At 51.1% G+C, this 22381-nt stretch overlaps 2 protein-coding genes across 2 annotated transcripts in view; one reads left to right on the top strand and one right to left on the bottom strand.

Annotated features, from left to right (window-relative positions):
* The window catches only part of CMTR1 (cap methyltransferase 1), a 50331-nt gene extending 47528 nt beyond the window's left edge, over positions 1-2803 (top strand). The window contains 2 exon segments of the mRNA XM_030315412.1: positions 409-517; positions 1309-2803. Coding sequence (XP_030171272.1) covers positions 409-517; positions 1309-1441 — 242 coding nt within the window. The 3' untranslated portion in view covers positions 1442-2803.
* A 1323-nt stretch (positions 2804-4126) lies between these two features.
* Positions 4127-20400, bottom strand: CCDC167 (coiled-coil domain containing 167). Its single transcript, XM_030315413.2, has 4 exons — positions 20323-20400; positions 6375-6469; positions 6145-6197; positions 4127-4496 (listed from the first exon to the last, which is right to left on the bottom strand). Exons 1-4 carry the CDS (start codon positions 20362-20364, stop codon positions 4393-4395), a joined length of 294 nt encoding a protein of 97 aa, XP_030171273.1. The 5' UTR covers positions 20365-20400; the 3' UTR covers positions 4127-4392.
* Between the last annotated feature and the right edge of the window lie 1981 nt (positions 20401-22381).

Here is a 22381-nt window from a genome sequence, read left to right on the forward strand (position 1 = left end):
AGTTGGTTTGTGCACACACAGTGTCCTCATGCAGGTAAAGGGCCTTCTCTGGGGGCGGCAGCAAGTCAGGCTTGGCCATTTGTATCCTCTGTACAGTCCCTTTTCTTCAGTGCCTTCTGGCTAAAGAGCCTTCCCTCCACCAGGGTCCCAGAGTTGTTGCCTGGTGGCAGGTTGGCAGGACTGGGGCGGGGTTGTTGAGAAGTAATTATCTTAGTTGTCCTCCTTGAGCCCCTTTGGGCTGGTGATAAAGGCTGCATCCTCCTCACATGTTGTTCTCTGCCTGCTTTTTGGGAGAGAGGGCAATGGAAGAACACAAGTGCAGAAAGGCACACGCCTATGTTGGTCTGTTCCTGTCCCGCACGAATATTTTGTGTCCTTTTCTGAGCTTTCCCCTCTTCCTTCTGTCAGAGCCATGGACTATGGGATTCAGCAAAAGCTTCAAGAGGAAGTTCTTCTACAATAAGAAAACCAAAATCTCTACCTTTGACCTCCCTGCAGACTCCATCGCCCCATTTCAGTAAGTGGCCCTCCTCTGTGCCTGTCCCCTCCACAACCCCAGGTGCTCCTGCCAGGATGCCGGCCAGCCCTCTTGGGGCATACCCCAGGTCCTGAGAAAGATGGCTGCCCAAGCAGGGGCTCCCCTAGCATAGACTGGGCTCCTCCCAGGGGTGGGGCTATGCCCCCTCTAGGGCGTGGCCCCCAGTTCTGGATAGAAGCTCAGTGAGAAGCAAGTGACACCAAGACCTGCTGTGATGGCTGGGGGTCCTGGGTGGGAAGAGCCTCATGCAGGCAGGGTATCTATCTGCCCCATGGAGCAGCCACTGCTTATGTGACTTTCTGACACTGGCCTGGTGGTGCAAACCTACCAAGGGCCTGCAGCCCTGCCCCTTGGGATTCAAGGGTCTTAGGTGTCTCTCATGAGCACCCAGAGTCCGTTTGCCAGACTGTTACAGTCATAGGTTTTGACAGCAGCCAGTAGCTCTAATGCACCTATAATTAGCCACTGACACCAGTGTCTGTTGCTACACTGTTTTATTAGAACGGCACAGACAGATAAACCAGGAATATCAGTAACTCTAGGAATCTAGTTGGACACAATTAGCATCAGCATCTGTTTGTTGGAAAGGAGCTGGGGCCTACTGCGTACCTGTTGGCTGCTAGAGGGAAGACCCTCAACTGGAGTTAAATGACCCACCCCTTTAAGGATCAGTCCTCTAAGTCATGGTTGCCAGGGTTGGGGTGGTGATCTCTTGGTCCTGCTCCACCCGGGTACAGCCCTCTGACCTCCTTTCTCTTCCTTCTCCCCAGCATCTGCTACTATGGCAGGCTCTTCTGGGAGTGGGGGGATGGCATCCGTGTTCATGACTCCCAGAAGCCCCAGGACCCAGACAAGCTGTCCAAGGAAGATGTCCTCTCATTCATCCAGATGCACAGCGCCTGAGGGTGTGGGGATGCCCACCCCTGCTGAATGATCTGTCATTCTCTGAGTCAGGGCACTCTGCCTGGGGCTTACAGTACTGGTTTTTTACCCCTTCTCGGAAAGGGACTGGGGAGCACAGTCACTGCAGCCTGACCATAAGGGGTGGGTGGTCTCCTCTCCATTCTCCCTGAAGAACTCAGTCGGGGGCCTTCTGAGGACTCTGACGTTCCTTCTGGGACACCTTTTGGACTTCCCTCCCCAGAGACCTGCCTGGGAATTGTCTTCCCTGCCAGGAATCAGCCTGAAGGATGCTGCTCCTACAGGCGGGTTTGAGGTCAGGGCCGAGGGCATGTGTGGCCAGTGGAGGACGTGTCAGAGAACAGCAGGGCTTTGTTTCTGCCATTCTCTCTTGTATCCTGTAGACTCACTTTTCTGAGTTCCGTGCACTGCCCTGAGGGCGGCCATGCCCGTGCTCTGCCCAGCTTTTTATTGGGCCGACCCTGAGTGGGTGTAGGCCAGGGGCAGCTGCTGTACAAATCAAGGTTTTGTTTCTTTGAACTTGCTCTGTTTTGATGCCAAGTTGGAGATGATTTTATCTCCTCCCTGACCTCTGTCCTGGTCTTACCTGGAGTTCGTCCCAGCCGGACCTCTGACAGTCCCGCAGGCCGGGAAGGGAGGTACGTGGGCCATACTTCCCTGCCACTGCATCGGGACACAGGCAGTGCTGTCTCGATAGCGGGCATGACTGCCTCCTGGGGTTGTAGAGCCTTCCTGGGCCCCATTCCCTTTTGTTCTGAACCTTGGGCAGCTCTAGAAGAGGAAGCAGCCTTTAAAGACCTTTTTCTATGCCCCAGCAGCAGTGGCCCCCTGGCAACAGAGGTACCTCGGGTTGGGTCACACCCAGCCTTCTGGCAATCATGGCACCCCCCCCCCATTTGCCACAGCCACCTTGCTACTCACCCCCTTTTTCTTCCCCAGTAGGAAGTACAGTCACTTTTGTTTGTCCTTTTGTGGTCACTCCATTTCCTCTGTCTTGGCAGAGGGGGAAGAAGGGAAGCTGGGCAGTAGCTTTGGGTGGGGGAGGGCACTTGTGGTTGTTTTTAATGGGAAATACCTCTCAGAGATGCTCTTATGGGCTCCCTAGAGCCCCATCCCAGTGCTAGGCTGGTTTCCATGGCGATAGGCCACAGAGACTCCCTGTGAGGTTGGAAATGACTCTACCTGGGGGTGGGGGGGGGGGCGGTGTCGCCTAGCCAGCATCTAGCCCCTCCCTCCCCCCAGGTTGGTGGCAGCACGGCTGAGAAAGGTGTGTTTCCACCCCGTTCTGGGTATATCAGTGTGTCTTGCAGAATCTTGGATCATTAAAGATAAACATATTTTTAATGCCTGTGTGGCTCTGTGCTGGGGATAGTGCTGTTTGTCCTTGGTGCTGTGTGGTCTGGGATTGGCTTGAATGAAACAGTTTGGGCTGGAGAAGGGGAGGAAGCTCTACTTAAGAAGAGGGGAGAAAAGCAGGTTTGTTTAATCAGAGCCTCTACAAGCTCCTGGGCCTCGTGGGCCCTGCTGCTAGAGAGGGGCCCCACCTAGGAAGAGTCCGGAAATTATGCAGCTCCTGTTGGAAGCAGGGACTGGAGAATGAAAGAACCTACTGCCCAGCAGGGCAGGGAGGCACCTTCCCCCTTACATAAATCACACGGCTCACTCCATGGTAGCACTGTGACAATCCAGGATCAGTCTGTGTGACTAAAATAACAGAGGTGTCAGACCAATTAGTGTCACTAGACCGGAGGGAGAGAGGGAGGGAGAGACGGTTGCACTGACCCCTGGCCAGCCTCCCCTCCATTCTGTGCCTGCACCGGTGGGGGTGGGGGGGCTGTGCTTGGGGTGAGGTGTGCAGGTGCCGATGGTGCCTCCCTCTCGGCCCAGGGCTAGAGCTGCTCCACCAGCTCCACAGCTCTGGTGCTGGCCTCCTCCAGCCTGCTGTACTTTGGCTCCTTCCTTCACCCTGGCCCCGAGGGTCCTTGATGTCTCACATCCTGAGCTCCTAGGGCAACTCCACTTTCCTAACTGGTGTGGTCTCCAGGCCAAGCCCCTGATCCTTCTGGTTGCCCTACTATGCTCGGCTTTGCTCAGCCTCCCACTCCTGCCCCTCCTGGCCCTGGTGCTGGGAGCAGAGTTGGGGGGTGGCCGTGTTTGTTGCTCCTGCCCCCACTCCAGCCAACCCTGCCTGATTTGCTGCCCACTGTCACTGTAAGTCTGGTCATTACCATGGCTCTTGCTGCCTACTCACTCTGCCAGGCCTCACCAGCCCTGCTTGCCTCTTGAAGATGGGTTAACTCTGTGGTCCTGTGGTACCTCCACATGACCACTTCCCTGGTCACCCTTTGCTGCATGGCGTGTGTTTTTTTTTTCATGTCATAATTACAGGCAGTGACCCTGACTGGAGGGCAAGAAAGTGTGTTTGGTGGGCACGGTGGACTGGTAGTGCAAGGCCTAAGCCCTGGAAATGGCTCCCAGAATAGTTTTGGCTTTTACATGCTTCCTCCTGTCTCCTTATTCCCCACTTAAGCTGGGGACTCACCTTCGCAGCCCTGCCTTCCCCCTCCCTTCTGAGTTCTAAGCTGAACACTTCCCCTTGAACATCTTTTCTTCCTTGATTCCCAAGTGCCACCCCCACTGCCCTCCAGCTGCAGTCAGACCATGACATTTACTCAGCAGACAGAAGCAGCCTGGCTGTTCTTTATTGCCTCTCCCTTGGGCTGAGAGGGGAATCAGCACAAAGTCCTTCTGGAGACCCAGGCCCCACAGCAGGACCAGGAGTGAAGAGGGGCTGGGCTGGCAGCCCTGATCGAGTGTCGGGGTCGGGGAGAAATGCGCCTGTACCTTGGGTGTCTTGAGGCTTGAAGGGCCTGCTTGGTTGTGACCAGGGGGCCAAGGAGGAACCCCGTGCTGACCGTGGAGAAGTCTCAGGCTCACATGGTCCAGTAGGTGTAGATGAGGGTCAGGAGAATAAAGATGGCCACAGAGAGCAGCATGTTCTTCCGATTCTCCTGCCGAAGCAACTTTAACTCCTTCTCTGGGAGGAAACAGGAGTGAACAGGTAGTTTGGGCTCATATGCTACTCTCCTCTGTCTGCTTTTCTCACAAATGGGCACATACATTACTCTGAGGGGCAGACGTGTTCCTTCCCAGCTTCTCCACTTCCTTATCTATAAAAATGACTGTCCTTGATCTGCCCAGATTCTCACAACCTTTTGGCTACAGATCCTGGCCCAAAGGAATCCCACCACGCAATGCTGCTCAGCCGTTTCTCTTCAAACGCAGTGAAAGTTGAGGATGGAGTATATGAGGGGGTTATCAAAAAGGCCACACCTGAAAGCCAAGCTAGGTGTTGGCATGGCATCACCAGGTGAGTCCTTTGGGCTGGGGGTGGGGGCTACGTGGTGCTCATCCTTTCAGGTGTTCTCATCTGGTCAACTAGAGACTCGGGGGAGCTGGGACTTTTGGGGCCTGACGCTGGAGCGGGTACAGGGTGGGGCCACACCATCAGGGCTTCCAGTCCTGCCCCCTGCTGGACACCCAGCTAAGCAGGAACCAGGGACACTAAGAGAAAGCAGTTTGTACCCACAAGGTGGTTGGGCTCGCCTCTAGAGGCGGCCAGTCCTATGGCCACACTGAATCCATTCATCCCTTCGTGTGACATGCAGGTGGGTGGTACTGAGGTACCGTACCTCTCAGGGAAATGGGGTTGATGCTGCGGCTGTAAAAATTGCTAGGCTTAAGGGGCACCTGGGTAGTTCAGTTAAGTGTCTGACTTCGGCTCAGGTCATGATTTCACAGTTTGTGAGTTCAAGCTCTGCATCTTGCGCTGTTAGCGCAGAGCCGGCTTCAGATCCTCTGTCTTCCTTTCTCTGCCCTCCCCCGGCTCACTCTCTGTCTCTCAAAAATAAACATTAAAAAAAAAATTGCTGGGCTTGAGGCAAAATGGATATCCCACTCCTACTTGTATAAAAGAGTGGGTATGTACCTGTAAATCAGCGCTGGGCAGGCCAGACTGAGATTGGGGCCCATGCAGGAGTGTGTATGTGCTTACAGTGTTGATTCAAACTGGTCCCTCTGGGAGGTTCCCTGTCACCTGGACTGTTCTGGGGCTGATTCTTGGCCAGGTCTGGTCTCTCGGGGAGGACAGAACAGAGAAGTCTGATGAGCCTCTGTAGACCATGTTCCTCTGAGGTTGGCTGGGGCAGGGTGGGGGTAGGGGTGGTACCAGCCACCCTCCCGCTCTGCACCCTACCTGGTTCTACCTGGCTCTGCCCCCAGTGCCCAGAAGGTGGCAGCATTGCTCCACCCACAGTAGCCCTTCCTGCTGCCCAAGTGGGAGGTTCATCCTGGGATGGAATGGAGGGGGAGGGGGGGGGAGGGGGTGGTCGGAGAACAGATGTCCCAAGTCTGGGTGGATATGAGAGTCTCTTCTGGACCTGACTACAGCCATTCCCCTTCATCCCACAGAGGAAGAAGAGGCCCGTAGGCCTCTCCATCTCCCCTGGAACAAAGAAACAAACCTGCTCTCCTTCCAGGCTGCTGGGCCTACAGTGGGTTCCTACAGCCTCGGTGGAGGGGCAGGGGGGGATGGCTCCCTCCCAAAGAACCCTCTCGATCCCCATCACCCGGTGGGCTCCCTGGGCCTGGAGGATGGGGCTGGTACAGGAAGGGAACTTTCTTACCATAGTTAGAGGCTTTGTTCATCAGGCTGTTTTTCTCCTTCTCCAGAGACTTCCTGTAAGGGGAGGAGTATTATGGCTCAAGCCTTTTTCCTTCCCATCTGAGGGGCAGCTGGCACACCGGGGCATGATGGACAAGGAGCCCAAATCTCCAGCGGCAAGGAGTAGGGCAAATGGAAGCTCAGGGCCAGGTCCCCAGGATGAGAATGAGGGGCCAAGGGCAGATGCCTTACCTGGCCTCTGGGCTCAGGTCCGTCCCACAGAGCCTGGAGTTTACAGCTTCCAGGTCTTTCCGACACTGTGACAGCTTCTCCTCCAGCCCATCGATCTGAAACACACAGCACATGGGCAGATAGAGATGGGTGACAGAGCCTTTTAACTTTCAAAACAGTTGGGGTCCTCGGATAGGGAGGAAGGGGCCTCTAGGAGTCTTCCTGGACAGTACCCCGTCCCCCCCAGCATCTTTGTTTTGCCGTCCTCTACCTCCACACAGTACAGCCTGAGCCCCACTGCAGACAGCTATGGGTGTGGTGCGGTTCCCACAGTTGCCCTGCTTCTCTGGACCAGGCATGGGTTGGGGGCCGTCAGAAGCAATCTCCCTGTCTTCCCAGGACGCATGCCGGCCAGGCTGACAGCAGGAGTGACCTGAGACAGTCCTGGTCTAGGAGGGAACAAGGCACTGCTATGGGAGGCCCTGCCTTTCCCCAGCACTCCACACACACGAGGGATGGGGATTAGATATACAGGGGCCAAGAAGCAGAGGTATTTCTTGCGTTGACACACTTAAGGTAGTTTTAAGTTGTAAGAATATATATATATTTTCCCATGAGAATCAATAAAAATCACGGATTGTAAAAAAACACAGCTCAAAAACTTGTTTCTGACTTGGTTCTTGTGCAAAAACATTGCCTATCATCAAGGTAGCTATAGCTTGTGGGGCAAAGTAGCTAAGCTCCTCAAAGGCTGGCTGACAAAGGTATCAGTTCCCCCCCCCCCCTTTTTTTTTAATTTATTATAGTTTCAGAGTCATGTTCTTGGGGAGATAATGTGAGTTGTAGGAAAATGTTTTCTAAAATACTGGACTGGATCGTTCAAGCCTGATTCCTGGTATCATGTATGTGGCTTTGAAAGTTCATCTCTGTCCATCTGTCTCCAGGTGTCTAATCTGCCACCTCTCTGGGCCCAGGTCTGTTCCTGTACGTCTGCCCTGCTGGAGGCAGCCTAGATTTCGGTGGGTGGGAAGATTCAGAGGGCCCAGTGTCCCTCAGTGGCAGGTGACTGAATAGTGCCTGGGGCCCCATGATGCTCAATTTTCCATCACATCCCTGGAGAGGGATAGCAAATATGACCTCTATATGGGAGGCTGGGATCCCCAAAGGGAAGGACTTTTTCGAGGAGTCAGACTGGAGCACCCCTCTCCTTAACTGGTCTCAGCCAGTTCTCTATCCAGTTCCTCCTGGAGAGGCCCCTGCAGAGACAGTGATCAATGATTACAAGAGTCCCAGGCAGGTGTTCTGAGGCCTGTGTTAGGAGAGATGCACTTGAAGCCTTCTGCCCCTCTCCCTGGCCAGCACCCATCCCAGCCACCTCTGGGTCAGCCACTTTGCCTTGTCCCAACACCTAGCTCTAGACATACCATCTATTCCCTTCCCTACAGCCTCAGCCACCTGCCAACTGCAGCTCCAGAGGCAAGGCCCTGTGGGAGGGAGCAACTGAAGAGCCCTGAGTTGATTGCCTGGTTAATTGTGTCATTTCTCTGCTAATGGGCACCAAAGGAAGGACTGTCCTGGGGAACAGCCCCAGCCACGAGCTGGGGCCTGTGCCTTGGGAGGCCGAAGGCTGTCCTGGAACCTGCACTACAGGGAAATAAGCACTGGGCAGTCAGGCTCGGAACAGCAAGAGCGTGACGTGATGGTCAGTGGAGCTGAACGAGAACAGCAGGTGGTGTAGGCCACCATGCAGCCCCCTCTTCCAGCAGCACCCTCAACACACACAGCCCAGCTCCTGGGGCCCTGAGACTTGCTGTTTCCATCCCATGGTGTGCAAACCACAATCAGGGCACCAAATTCCACGCTAGGTCCCAAAGCTTAGTTCTTGAAGTGCTACCTCCTCCACAGGCCTTCTCTGCTACCCTTGACTGGAGAGGTATCACTTCCTTCCCTTGGCTCTCCTAAGGCTGACTGCACACGATGTCATCCCAGCTACGGGTGTCTAAACCTTACCTTCCTATACTCTGGGAACCCCTAGGGCAGATGTTGTAAACTTGTAGCCCAGGGATCAAGTCTAGCCCAGACTGGCCCATTCCACTTGCAAATGTGACTGCCCGGCTCCTAAGGATGCCTGACTTTGTAGCTCCTATCCTAGAATGGGGGCCGTCTGCCTCCCCTTTGTGATCACCACAAAGCCTGTCCTGCTGCAGTCTTTGTGTTTGTAGCCACGGAGGAAGGACTGCAGTTGAACGTGGATGGGGCCGAGGGGCTACAGATAGATCTAGGCCTCATGTAGAAACTAGAGCCTGAAACCCTCCCTTAGAGCTCACTCTTGCGTCAGATGTCTTCCTGCCACTCCTTGGGCCAAGTCCTGGTTCAAATGTCCCCAAGCAGGCTCGGTATTTCCACGCCTAAACATCTCTGGAAGGCTACCGGGTGCCCAAACAAGTGGTAATTGGCCCAGAACAAGACCGGGAACTCACGCTAAGCAAAATCTTTAAATTGAGGTTGGCAAACCACAAGTGGCCAAGCCAATCTGCTGTCGTGCTCTGGGCAGGGCGTGTGGAGCTGGCAGTAGGAGGCCTTTATCTGAACAAGCCCAATTTATCTGCAGTTCCACTGAATATCCCCACTTTCATTTACCACTTTTTAATGAGGCTTAAATGGACGAACACAAATCAAGGTTTTAGGGACTCAAGTTCTAACCTCCCTCTATGAATATTTATGTCCTGCTGACAGCTCTCTCTGATTCCCTTCTAAATAGCAAGTTCCCCCCCTTTTTTTTTTATAACCCAGCTGCTTGATGTGGGCCGAGTGAGGGGAGGCTGAGACTGTCAGGAAGCTCTTCAGTAGGCCACAAACCTGTCCTCAGAAGGTGACTCTGCTGGCAACCACCCTGCAGCATTTGCTGAAGCAGGAGGCAGCTTTCAAGCAGCTTGATAATGGGTGCAAAGATCCAGGGTGGCCTGGCTGCAGAGAAGGCAGGGAGGGAAGGTCAGGACGCAGCTTTTAGTTATGACTGGGGTCAGGAGTGGTGGCTACAGAGTGGGACTGACTCAAGATGGGCCCAGAAGTCGGGGAGAGGACCTAGAAAGTGGGCCTTAAAGGAAGCCTCTCATTGGGTTTTCAGTCAACTCACAATGACACTCTCAAGGTGGATTATTCACCTTGCAGATTCCCCAGTGCAAATCTATAATCCTTGGTTAGCTTTCTCTCTGCTGCCAGGCTAAAGGCAATAGAGGACAATACAGCCAGGACAAGAGAGAGGACAACAGGGTTAGGACCAGAGTAAAGAGATGAATGTCAAGCAGATTCTAGAAACATAGGGTCAGAGCTGGACAAGCAGTTGGGAGCCCAAGTGCCCAGAAACCTGAAATTGTGGTTCCTGAAAAGTGTCGTGGTAAGGAGTGTGGGCTGTGATCAGGTGCCTCAGCTGACTGCTCACTTGCCCTCTAAAGGACTTCCTTAATTCTGCACCTATTATTCATGTGCAAAACAAAGTTAATGTTTCGTATTTCAAAAAAAGCTGTTGTCAGAATAAGAGGCAATACATGTAAGGTGCTTAGAATAGTGCCTAAAAGTTAAAGAAGTGTGTGCTATCACTATTAGCAGAGAATGGCTTTCACTGGATCTTCGGAGAACAAAAAGGAAAGTGAGTTAATGTGAGGTGAGAGTAAGAGGAGGAGACAGAAGCGGGTGGGGTGTGTGATGGAGAGGAATCTCCACTCCTCACTGGCTGGCAGCACTGGGAAGGGGAGACCCTCTAGCTGGGATATGGCCATCCTCTGGGTCTGTGGCGGGGTTCGGTGGGGGAGGGGGGGCCTGCAGCACAGACCATCAAAACAGCACTGCCTCTAAAGGCTGGCCCACCACGCTGGCTTAGGACACAGCATGCTGGGAACCTCCTGTTCCTGTCTGAGGATGAAGCTGGAAGCGTGGGGCTCTGGAGCCAGCACCAGCCTGCTGAGGCTGGGCCCAAGGGTGAGGCCAGAGCAGTGCCTAAGGGCAGAAGAGATTCAGGTGTGGTGTGGGCACGGATGGGCCTCTGAGGAGACATGAAATGGCAGGCGGACCCTGGCAGTTGGAGACCGTGTTTGGCCACACCATGGGCCTGGCATCCAGTTAAGCCGAGAGCAGGAATGTGAAGCCCCGGGACTAAGAAAGGGACTGTCAAAGAGACTGGACTGACTCAAATAGGAAGAGAAGGTTACACTCTGGAGGCCATAGTGTCTCCTAGGACTCCTGCCCAATGGACGATATAGGGTCAACTGGCAAGAAGAGCACGGCTGGCCCGAGGCAAGCTCAGGTACTGAGGCTTTTCTGGAGCTAAAGGGGACAACACTGCTGGCTGTGACTGTCACAGGCAAAGTGGTAACAGCCAGGGGGGACTCAGACAAGGCACTCATTTAGACACAGTGTGGGAGCACAGAGTGGATACTGATGTAAAATTACATTAAAAAATACCAAGGGGCGCCTGGGTGGCTGAGGTGGTTAAGTGTCTGCCTCCTGATTTCAGCTCAGATCACGTATGATCTCACAGTTTGTGAGACTGAACCCCGTGTGGGGCTCCGTGCTGGGCGAGGCGCCTGCCTGGAATTTTCTCTCTCTGCCCTTCTCCTCGCATGTGTGTTCCCTCTCAAAATAAACATTTAAAAAAATGCATTACGTTTGTATTCAGAAGACCAAGTGTCCATTTTCATACAGGGAAAAAGAATATTGTAAGTCTTTGAGATGACGGTCAGCCAGTGAAGCACAGATATAAAGGGACACCAGAAGTCAGAAAGGCGGCGGTGTGAGCTATCGTTAGCTGTAACCTCTGGCACTTCACGCAGAGTTGAGGACCTGGAAGGTGTGAAAACCTGTGTGCAGCAGTTCAGTGGACAGAGAAGTAGGTGGGGAGTGTGCAGGGTGTCCTGGTAGGAAAGTCTGTTCTTATCCCCGAGACCAGACCATGGGGACTATGGGTCTGAGCCCAGGCAGGAGGATGCAGAGGAGGGAAAAAGAAGTATGTAAGGTAGGGAGGCAGAAGGATACAGGAAGGAGTTGAAGGTCCCAGAGGCGATCCTGGAACCAGGGTCCAGGAAGGGTGTACTTGAACAAGAAAGCCCACAAGTGATTCCATGGCCATCAGGATGAGAACCGCTGTCTTTCTGATGCCCCAATCATGGATTGGGGCATCAGAGCCCAGAGTCTGGGGGGCGGCTTCGAGAGCGGGCAGAGGAGCAGGCTCAGTGAGAAGTTTAGGACCAAGGATTCTCCACAGAGCGGGGGATGTTTCCTGCACAACAAGGTGAAGATCTGAAGTCAGCCCAGCAGTCAAGGTCAGCAGAGACCAAGTGGGGCCACTGATCCTGTTGGCAGGTGCCAAGGGAAGAAAGGGCTTCTTCATTTCCAGTCCTTGGGGGCAGAGTTCCTGCAGCCTCTTCCTCAAGTGCCCTTCAGATGCGACTGAGTGCCGTGTGCTCTGTGTGCTGCCCCGGCAGTTCAGGAGCCCTGAGCCAGCTAAGAAAAGCCCCTCTGCCACCTGACTTGGGGAATAACACCTTATTCTCAGAGCTTTCGGGAAGTCTCCCTGGGGTCCTATAACGCCATAAAACCACTGTGTTAAGAGAAACTGTAAAATTCGTCTGAAATCCCGTGAGGCACTTTTTCAGGCTCCAGCGTGGAGCCTCCTGGAATCGAAACCCTGAATAAAGCCTCTTTGGGGACGGTGAACCCGGGTGCCAGCTCACGCATGGGTAACTGCCCAGCACGCTGGTTGGGTCAGGCCCCACAGGGGTGGGGGAGCAGCCCCAGGTCTGGCTGCTGCTGGGCCCTGTGCACAGCTCATATTCTGCTGACAAGCTTGAGCCACAGGCCGCCGCTTCCCTGCTGGTGTTCCTACTGAAGGTGGCTGAATGGTGCTCCCATGAGCATCCTGATGGCCTGGGAGGTGACTCCCTGCCTACCCCAAACCACCGTCTAGGGCCAGGCTTTCTTCTGGGAAAGGGCAGAAAGCACCCTCAGGGCTTAGCTCTGGGTTACAATGCAGATCACTCTACTTTCTGGTTTGGGAAGTTATTTCTGGTTTTCCCAGTCTTGCTCTCAAGAGCTTCTGGCCAGTGACTGACAGAAATTGCTAGAATAGGTTAACCTCCGAAGTCAGACAGTGGTCACGGGGCATATCCCACACCTGCCTGGCCAGGTACTTGCTAATAGAGAGCATGGTGTCAAGGTATTAGATGGCACAGCATGAGTCAAAGCAGCTTCTGGAAGCCAAAAGTCCATGCAAAACTAAATCACACTACCAGTAGCAGCCAACACTTCTACAGCATGAGCTATATTCCAGGTTGTTCTGAGCACTTCACTCACGGAATGCTTACGATAACCCTATGAGGTGGTCCCCCCTGCTCAGTGGTCCCCCCTGTCTGCTGGGAACATGCTCCAAGGCCCCCAGTGGATGCCTGAAACCACAGATACTACTGAACCCTATATATATACATATATGGTGTTTTTTCCTATCCGCACATACCTATGATAAAGTTTAATTTATAAACTAGGCACAGTAAGAGATTAACAATAATAGTAAAACTATAACAAAAGTTATGTGAATGGAGTCTCTTTCTCAAAATATCTTACCGTATGTACTGTATTCACCTTTCCTGTGATATGAGATGACAAAATGCCTACGTGATGAGAATGATATGAAGAAGTGAATGACGCAGGCTTTGTAAGGGAGCATTGACCTGCCTGCCACCTTTTGACAATATGTCAGGAGGAGGATCATCTGCTTCCAGACCGAGTTGGCCGCAGGTAACTGACATCACGGGTAAGGGGGATCTCCTGTATTCACCTTTTGCAGATGAGGAAACTAAGGTCATGGAAATGAAGCCATTTGTCCAGGGCTACCCATAGGGGAACTGGGCAGTCGGAGTCTGTGCTGTTAGCTGCCCCCCCCCCAACCCCCAACGAAGAAAGCAGAGAGCTACCAGCCCGAAGCCACTCAGCTCCTGGGCGTAACCTCCGCTCCTTGTACCCCAGGCTAGGCAGTCTGAGATGGCTTCGTATATGCTACCGATGTCGGCATCAGCTCTGCAAGGAAGGGACTGTCCCTGTTGTAGAGGGGAGCAAACTCCCGGTGGGGAGATTTTAAGCAAGGTCATGTAATTGGGAAGTGGCAGAATTGGGGATCTGTATCTGAGTTTTTCTGCTTCAGAGCTTATGCTCCTTCCAATACTGCAAGCTCTTTCTCCAAAATCCCTCATGAAAACATTCATGACGAAGAAGGGTTCTGGGGAACAAAGTCATCCCACATCCCAGTCGAAGCCAATCTAAGCTTGTTGATCTGGCTTCAACAGATTCTCTACTCCGAATAATCTTGTACGAGGGCTTTGCTTGGTCTCTGTCCACGGAACAGATACTCTCGGTGAGGGAAGAACCCGACTGCAATCTGCTTGGAGACAGTAAGACAGGAGCAGAGCGCCTGTCCTCATGTTAAAGGCAATTACCCCCGCCCCCACCTTCCGGCTTCTTGAACATCCCTGGCATCCTCCCCCAGATTGCCTAAACTGCCACAGCACCCTCCAAAATTCACACAAAAAGACCCAGTTTCAAGAAGGAAAAGGTGGGCTAGTTAGCCCTGACAAGTCCTTCTTTCCCCAGTGGGGGGCAAGGCCTTTCTTTTCACTTGCCAATTTACAGCCCTGAAGAGGGTGTCAGTGGCTTCGCCTCCAGCCCCAGTGGCCCGGGAACTGGATTTCTGGAATCATTTTCACACATCAGGGAGGCCCTGGGACATTTATTATAATGGGTAAAGAGGCCAGAACACCTGCACAGATGGTCTCTGGCAAGAGCACGGGGGCTTTCCATCTGAGGCCGTCAGACCACACAGCCAAGTCACATGGGGGTCACGGGCCTCGATTTTCTGGGTGACCAGCCTCAAACCCCAAAGGGCCGGTTACCCTGACACCGCTTAAGGGGTGTTTTTCTGTGGAGGTGGCTCAGAAAACAAAAACCTCACCCATGGCTCCCCAAATCATCAGAAGTTTCTCTCCCAGGCTGAGCAGATGAAGACAGTAAACCCTCCCAGTTTTTAATCAACAAACAACTTCCAGGAAGAGCAGACAGCCAAAGGGCTTGTCATTTCTCTGGAGAATCGCCCCCCACCCTGGGTCAGGATCACGAGGGGCCCTGCGGAAGCACACGGCAGCTCTGAGATCCTGCGAGACCTTCTGGCGTGCTGAGCAGCTCTGCGAGGAGAGCCACGTCAGTCCCGGCCTGAGGCCTTCAGCTGTCCCCAGGCCAGAACGCTGTTTGGGGTTTGTTTTCGCTTCTTTCCCCCAATATATGTTTTTTGATAAATTAGCAAAAGCTTCTTCATCGCTGAAAGGCTCAAAGCACTGTTCAAGAACTGGCATCCACCCCATGCCTTATGAATTCATTAATTAAGATGCTGGCAAACAGCCACTCCACACATGCTGACATCCAGCCGTGTAAGGTAATGAGGTTTTAGTCTCCTGACCCCCGTCAAGTGGAACGGAGCCAGACACGGGCTGCCGAGAGAAATCACCTGCCCAACGGCAACCTGTCGCTTGAGCCTGGCAGCAGGTGAGGCTCATTTAATGGTCAGTGGCCCTTGAACAGTCTCCGCATGCCATGAGCCTCTCTCCAGGCCCCTGGATGGGAGGCGTCCAGCTGCCTGCCCCACCGTGGCCTCCTAACCTCTGACCAGTGAACCACTCAACGGGGCCCAGACGTCAGAGGCGCGGGTTCAAGTGCTTCCTCCAGCCACTCAAGCCAATTCAGTAAATATATATTGACGATCCACTAAGCTGCTTCTTCCCCTTGTCTCAGAAAACCGGTAGGTTCCCCTTAGCCTTGTACACAGCCTATCCCAGTACTGTGTCTTCACCTTTGTGCCGCAGGAGGTAATGAAGGGAGCGTGACCGCAGGCAGGTTGACCTGCGCGCAGGACTAGGGCAATTGGAGGCTCCTCACCCCTCCCCTGACCTTGGAATGTACGTTCTGCCCACTGTTCCCAGGACACAGCCTTGAGAGACCAATGTGTTGTGGAGACCATCTGGACAGCATACGTGACTGAACCCAGTTAAGGCCTCTATACAAACTTAAGATTTGGCAGGCGGGTGTGGAGGTCTACTCACCACCCAGGACAAGCCGCATAGGTGAATTCCCTTGCTTATTAATTTTTTTAATGTTTTTATTTATTTTTGAGAGACAGAAAGAGAGAGAGAGCGTGAGCAGGGGTGGGGCAGAGAGGGAGACACAGAATCCGAAGCAGGCTCCAGGCTCTGAGCTGTCAGCACAGGGCTCAAACTCACAGACTGCGAGATCACCCAAATAGGGTGCTCAACCCACTAAGCCACCCAGGCGCCCCTGTTCCCTTGCTTATTAAACCTGCCACCTACCAGTCTGGAGTGGCCTGCCCCTTTCTTGGGTCTCTCTCTGCCCTCCAGGTCAGGGGGCTGTTTGCAAACCAACAACTTGGTGCTTCTGCCCCTCTATGCCCGCTGGGAGTTTACAGCAGTGGCTTACATCGAACAAGTAATTACAATGTCAAGGTTCTTTCCTCCTGGTGCTCATCCTGTGTAGGCCATTTTCTCCCCTCAATTTACCAACTCTCCTTACTCCTCAGTGATCCTGACCTCTTTTTCTGGTAAGGATTCCAGTGAATTCTAATGACTCCCATTAACTTTCCTTCCCTATAGCAGATATTATTAGTTGGCCAACCCAACACTGATTCCCAAACCCCTCTTCCTCTGCCCACCTCCATTACAGAGGTTAGAAAAGCTAAACAGGTGCTTTCCCAGACTCACTGCAGCTAGGGGTGGTCATGATCCAGTTCTGGCCAATGAGATGTTCCAGAAGTCGGCTGGAAGACTCCTGGGACAGCTTATGCGTTGCTGATAAAAGGGACAGTGTTGTAGTTCCTTTATCCTTCTTCCTGACTTAAAAGTTGGATATGATGACTGGAGCTGTGGCAGCTACCTTGTGACTATGAGGAAATAGCTAAGAGAATGCAGAAATACCAGCCTTGACTGAGCTTTTGAACCAATAAATGCCAGGGGACATTTACCTCCAAATTTGTTAGAGAGAAAAAAGTATATTCCTATTTACTTAGGCCATATAGGTCAGTTTCCTGTACCTTGTAGCAGAAAGTTTCCAAACTGACAGATTTTTGTACTGGGGACCAGATCTAAGCCAGTTATCTCCCTTAAGATGTCAGCTAGGACACCACACATCTGTTAAGACCCACTGGCTGTTGAAACATCTAAAGACACCAACCTGAATGGACGGTGTAGCTACAAAAGAAAAGTACAGTGACCAACAGCTCATTACTGTCTGACATTAAAAAAAAACAGAAACAGGTTTTGTCTCAGCCAAAATCCTATCAGTTTAGACTGAAACGCCACCTTTCCCTCCTTCCACACATTAAAATCAATCTCATCTGAATGCTCTCTCATTATGCAGAATTAACTCTCAGAAGCTAAAACTCATAGCCAGTCTTTTCCAACTCTGAGATCTTAGAAAGTAGCAAACGGGTTGGACAAAAAGACCTTAAGAGGAGACACAAGCAGAGGCGGCTAGGAGGTGTCTTGGTTGTCCTGGGAGGTGACTGGGTACAGCCCAGTACAGCTGGCCCAAGCCAGTCTTCGGGTGAGAACCACCAAGCAGGCAGTGGTAATTGCTTCATTACAACAAGTGGAGACTGTTTGCAGGTGCTGAGATCACTCACTTGTGGGGTTTTATTGCACTCGTCAGATTAACAAACATTTTGATTAAATCACCACTTCACTGGCTCTGAGCACATGACTTTTAATAAGAGGACAATATCCCCTGCTACTGAATATCAGTGCACATTCAAAACTCAGATCTGCTGGGGGCAACAGAGGAACAGGTGGGGAGACAGCCAGATGCCAAGCTTTTCCTAAGGTGCACAGTTATAGATCTGGAATCTTAGAATATCCAAGCAAAAAGTAACCTTAGAGAACAAGATCACATATGTAAATAAATCAGTATCGACAAGATTTAAAAAAAAAAAAAAAAAAAAAAGGCGAACGTGAGCAGTAAAGACACCAGGAGAGCATATGCCCACCAAATTTGAAACATTTTAGAAACCTGTGTCAGCCAAACAAAAACATCTGTGATCCGTATTGGGATCACGGTCAATGAATTTCTAATCTCCGGTTAAGTTTAAGGCCTTCATGCCACAGAAAAGGAAACTAAAGTCCAAATGTGGGGCCTAAGCCATGATGGAAGGTTGCAAAAGAACTACAAAGGCTACTCGTAAGAGCGCTGTTTGTTGATTACCCACCCTGAGCCAGGCATGAGCTAGGCATTTCACACATTATGGTCTCATGTGAGCCTCGAAACCACACTTGAGGTAAACTGCAATCTGCAACAGAGACTGTAGGCTGTTCACTAAACACACTAGGCCCTTCCTCCACAGTGATGGGGCTGTAGCTGGGCATGCGGCCTCCTGGCCAATGAATGCATTTCCCAGCGCCCCCTTACAGTTAGGTGAGCTCTGGAGTCTTAGCTCGCATCTTTGCCAACCGAAAGTGGGCGCTCTGGGCCCACGACTCTTAAGACAGTGATGTTTATGCTTCCTCTGCTCTCTTTCCCTGCCAGTGGACACATCAACGGGATGTGACTTTGTTTCATTCATGAGGTGAAATTAAGGCACTGAAGAAGGGCAGCGTCACAAGATGAGAGGAATATGGCAGAACCACTACTGCCCTGGTACTCTAGACCAGGGATTGGTAAACTGTTGGCCTGGGGGCCAAATACAGTCCCTGCCTTTTTTCATAAATAAAGTTTTATTGGAACACAGCCACACCCATTAATTCACATATTGTCTATGGCTGCTTTTGTGCTAAGACAGCCTGTCTAAGCATGGTTGATGCTTATTCATGGTAGTTATGTTCTATTACGGTTACTGACAACAATGAATTAGCAAATACTGAACCAGGTTAGATTCCTGTGAGCCTCTGGTCACAACAGTTTTATCAACTGATCAATACAAAACCTTGTTTTTTGTGTTTCTGTTTAGAGACCTTATTTAATATATATTATTGATTCATTAACATCGAACTCAGAGCCAACAGCACTATAACTCATCTCTGAACAAAGCTTATCTAACATATATTTTCTCTGGAAGGCAAATACAGCTTTCTTGTGCTTTAGGAAAAGTAGATAGCACTTCGGTGCTACACGTGAGGGCCATTTTAAACAACAAAATCACCAACAAAAAGCACAGAGACACAAAGAACATGGCACTACACAGACCACAAAAAAGACCCATGTTTACAGCATGAGATGAAATATGAAGGCAGAGCACTGCTTTGTTCGACCTTAGCTGGGCCTCAGGTGACTCCAATTTTTCACCGGTTTGTGTAGGAATTACTGCAAAAGCATCGCAAGTACTGATCTGGGGGTCACGAATACATTTTAGCAAGAAGGCAAATTCACAAAGACAGAATCCATGAATAATTAGGATCAACTATAGTTGCAGCAGAGACATACGGCCCACAAAGCCTAGAAATGTACTATCTGGCCATTTATAGACAACATCTGCCAATCCCTGCTCTGTCCTATTAGAAAAAAATAAACTTTCTGAAGCCACTGAATTTTTGAATTTCTGTTACAGCAGCCTACTATGTCCTAATGCAGGTTATAAAGTCTATGCTCTTCCCACCACACAGTGCTACCTCATTTTTCCAATCATATTCTCTTCTAGAGGGAGGTTCACATTTCCATCAACCTTTTTTTCATGCCACGGAGGCTAGTATTTCTCAAGAGGTGGTATAAAAAACCTTCTGCATCGGCATGGGTGTGTGTAGCTGGTTAAAAATGGAGCTTCCTGGGGGTGCCTGGCTGGTTCAGCTGGTAAAGCATTTGGCTTTCAATCTCTGGTTCATGAGTTCAAGCCCCCATTGGGCATGGAGCCTACTTAAAAAAAAAAAAAAAAAAAAAAAGCAGATTCTTTGTTGAAAATACACACCCAAGTCCTACTGAATTACTCGGGATAGAAGACGATTCAACTCTCCATTTTTAACAGGCTCGACAAATTATTCTTAATACATTCTAAAGTCTGAGAACTACTTACTGGTAGTAAATTCAGGAAGACTATTACCCTGTATCTATCTCTCTTGCACTGGGACAGTAATCTAGGGAACTGTAACCCAGAAGAAACAAGATGCATTAGAGGGCAAATCACCTGTGCTGATTCTCAGCTCCTCCACTGCTTCGACCTGGCCTCAATCTGCAACCTCAGTTTCCCCACCTGTAAAAATCTCACAGGCCCATAGCGAGGACTGAGAACGCAAATGAAGTACCATGTAGCAGTTAGGTGCACAATATGCCTCAATCTTCTTTCCCTTCCATATGCAGTCAATTATTTTTAAGCTCTTTGGGAACTTCATCATTCCACAATTCTCTACAAAATCCCACAGATCGCCAAAGTAATTTTCAAGCTACAAGCTTCAGCACCCCAGAGGGAAAACTTCCTATCTCAGGAGATATTTAAGCCATTTAGTAATATAGTAAACGGTATGGGCCCCCTCACTTCTGCCGGGGTTCCCTCATCCACAGGCATGCTTTTGGGGTCCCCCTCACCTCCCAGTGCCCGCCCCTTTTACGTCCTCTTCAGTTACACGTTTTCACTACGGCCTCCTTATTTCCGTGTCCCGCCCTCTTTGGGGCTTTCCCTTCACCCCCACGTCTCTTCCCCCCTGGAGGTCCCCTCACTTCTGGTGCCCCCTCGGACTTTCCAACTTGCCTTTCCCTCAGCCCGCCCCTCATCTCCGGGCACCCCCTCGGACTCTCTACGGCCCCTCACGTCCCTCGCCCGAACCCGCGTCACCCTCACTTTCTCCCCTCACCCCTCCTCCAACCTGGAGCCGGGCCGACCCACTTCCCCGCCGCGGGGAGAAGGCAACGAACGACCCGGCCCACCCCCCATTTCTCCCCTCACCTCTAGAGCGACGCCCAGATTCTCCCGCTTCTTTTTGGTCATGTTACTCGCAGGGATCCCCCAGTCATTATTGGACGCGCCCACTGGCGGCACCACGCATGAGCAAAAATCGTGCTTCTCCCTCATTGGCCGTGGCGGCGGCGGGGGGCGTGGGGCTGCTGGAGGTCACCATCTTATTGAGGGGCGTGGCCCGCTTGGGGCGGCCATGTTTATGAGGGGCAACCTCTAATTTGAGGTCTCAGGCTAGGGGCGTGGAGAGGATGGCTAGATTGGCCCGTGAGGAGCAATGGCCCACCCTCTAGGGAAGGAGTTGCTCCTTTTCTTTCTAGTTCAAAACCATTTCGCATCTTTTTTCACCGCATTCCATTCTATTTCATTTTATTCTGTTTTTGTTTGTTGTTGTTTTTTTTTTTTTTTTTTTTTTTTGAGAGAGAGAGAGAAAAAGAGAGAGAATCCCAAGCAGCCTCCACACTCAGGCAGAACCCAACTCGGGGCTTGATCCCACGACCCTGGGATCATGACCTGAGCTGAAAAAGAGTTGGATGCTCAACTCACTGAGTACCCAGACACCCGTATTTCATTTTTAAAAAGAGCTGGTGGGAGGTGACTGGGTGGCTTGGTTGGTTAAGCTTCTGACTCTTGATCTCAGCTCAGGTCTTGATCTCAGAGTCGTGAGTTCAAGCCCCACATTGGGCTCCATGCTGGGCATGAAGTCTACTTAAAAATAAATAAGTAAATAAACAAACAAAATAAAAAATAAAGTTGGTGGTAGGAGACCTTCTAGGTTTCTTTCATGGCCCATTAATGGATATTGAACTGCAATTTCAAAAATAGTCATAAACATTTTCCCATGTCTTTCAAATCATCATTTGTGATAGCTGTATATATTGCCAGGTAAGTATATACCATTCTTGTATCGGACATTCTTCTATCAGACATTACTTCCAAATAATGCCAAAGCAAACATCTTTGTGTACATAGCTTTTTATGATAAATTCACACAAGTGGAATTTTGGGTCAAAGAGGATGATACCAGAATCAAAGCTCCTTACTTTCTGACTAGTTATCTCTCCACTGGAACCTGTGTTTGTGTGTGTGAATGATAACCCCAACTCAATGTCTGGGGGGAAAAGGAAAAATGTTTTCAGATCTCTGTTCTCTTCTTGATAGAGTCATTGAGTGATGGAGCTGCAAGGGACCTGAGATATCATCTCGCCTGGCTGCCTGACTGAGGCCCACAGAGGGAAAGTATAGTAAATCCTGTCTGAACAGGAGGCAGGCTGTTGAGCAGTTGTTTAGAGCAGTTCTCAACACCCAGCACAGGAAAAACTTACTCAAGAACATTGTCCATCAACTGTCAATCAACAGCATTTATTGTCAGAACACTCTTCACAGTATTGGTTCCAATCCCAGAAAAACCAGACTCTGTCTTCCCAATTATCACAGGCACAGGCACAGGGGAGGTGAGAAGAGGGGGAAAAACACTGTGTTCTTTTAGAAGTGGTTCCTTCTGCATTTGTTTGCACCAAGAAAAAGCCACAGAGATCTAAGTGGGCTTCGGTCCCTTGTCTCTGTCCCCAGTTCCCCTGTGAAATGCTGGGCAAGCTATCATCCTTCTCCTGGAAGAGCCTCAGATTTTCCACACCAGACCTTGCCCCATGGTTCTGATGATGGGACAAATACTTGAAATGGGGCTGGATTCAGAGTGTGTGTGGGTTGGGCTGTAAGGGAAGTGAGGGAGACTGCCCCGGACTCCAATCCCAGCTCTGCCACTTAGCAGTGGTGTGATTTGGGATGAGACACTTAAGTTCCCTGAGCCATGTTTTCTACGTCTGCAAAATGAGCTCGTGGAGCCGGGCTTGTAGGGTTGTTGTGAGAATTCTGAAGTGGTTGGTGCTGTGCTTTGTGAATGACCAGGAGAGATGCCTCTGGGGCCAGCTTTCCAGTCTAGGTTTCACTTAGTAACTTCTGCCATTGGTATTTTTTGGCATTGTTTTGGTATTGGTTGCAATCAGCTTTGACACTGTTGTAAAGTATCTGTTGTAAGGAGTTTGGGGCA

The sequence above is a fragment of the Lynx canadensis genome, chromosome B2 (assembly GCF_007474595.2).
Source record: "Lynx canadensis isolate LIC74 chromosome B2, mLynCan4.pri.v2, whole genome shotgun sequence".
In the NCBI taxonomy this organism is placed as follows: Eukaryota; Metazoa; Chordata; class Mammalia; order Carnivora; family Felidae; genus Lynx; species Lynx canadensis.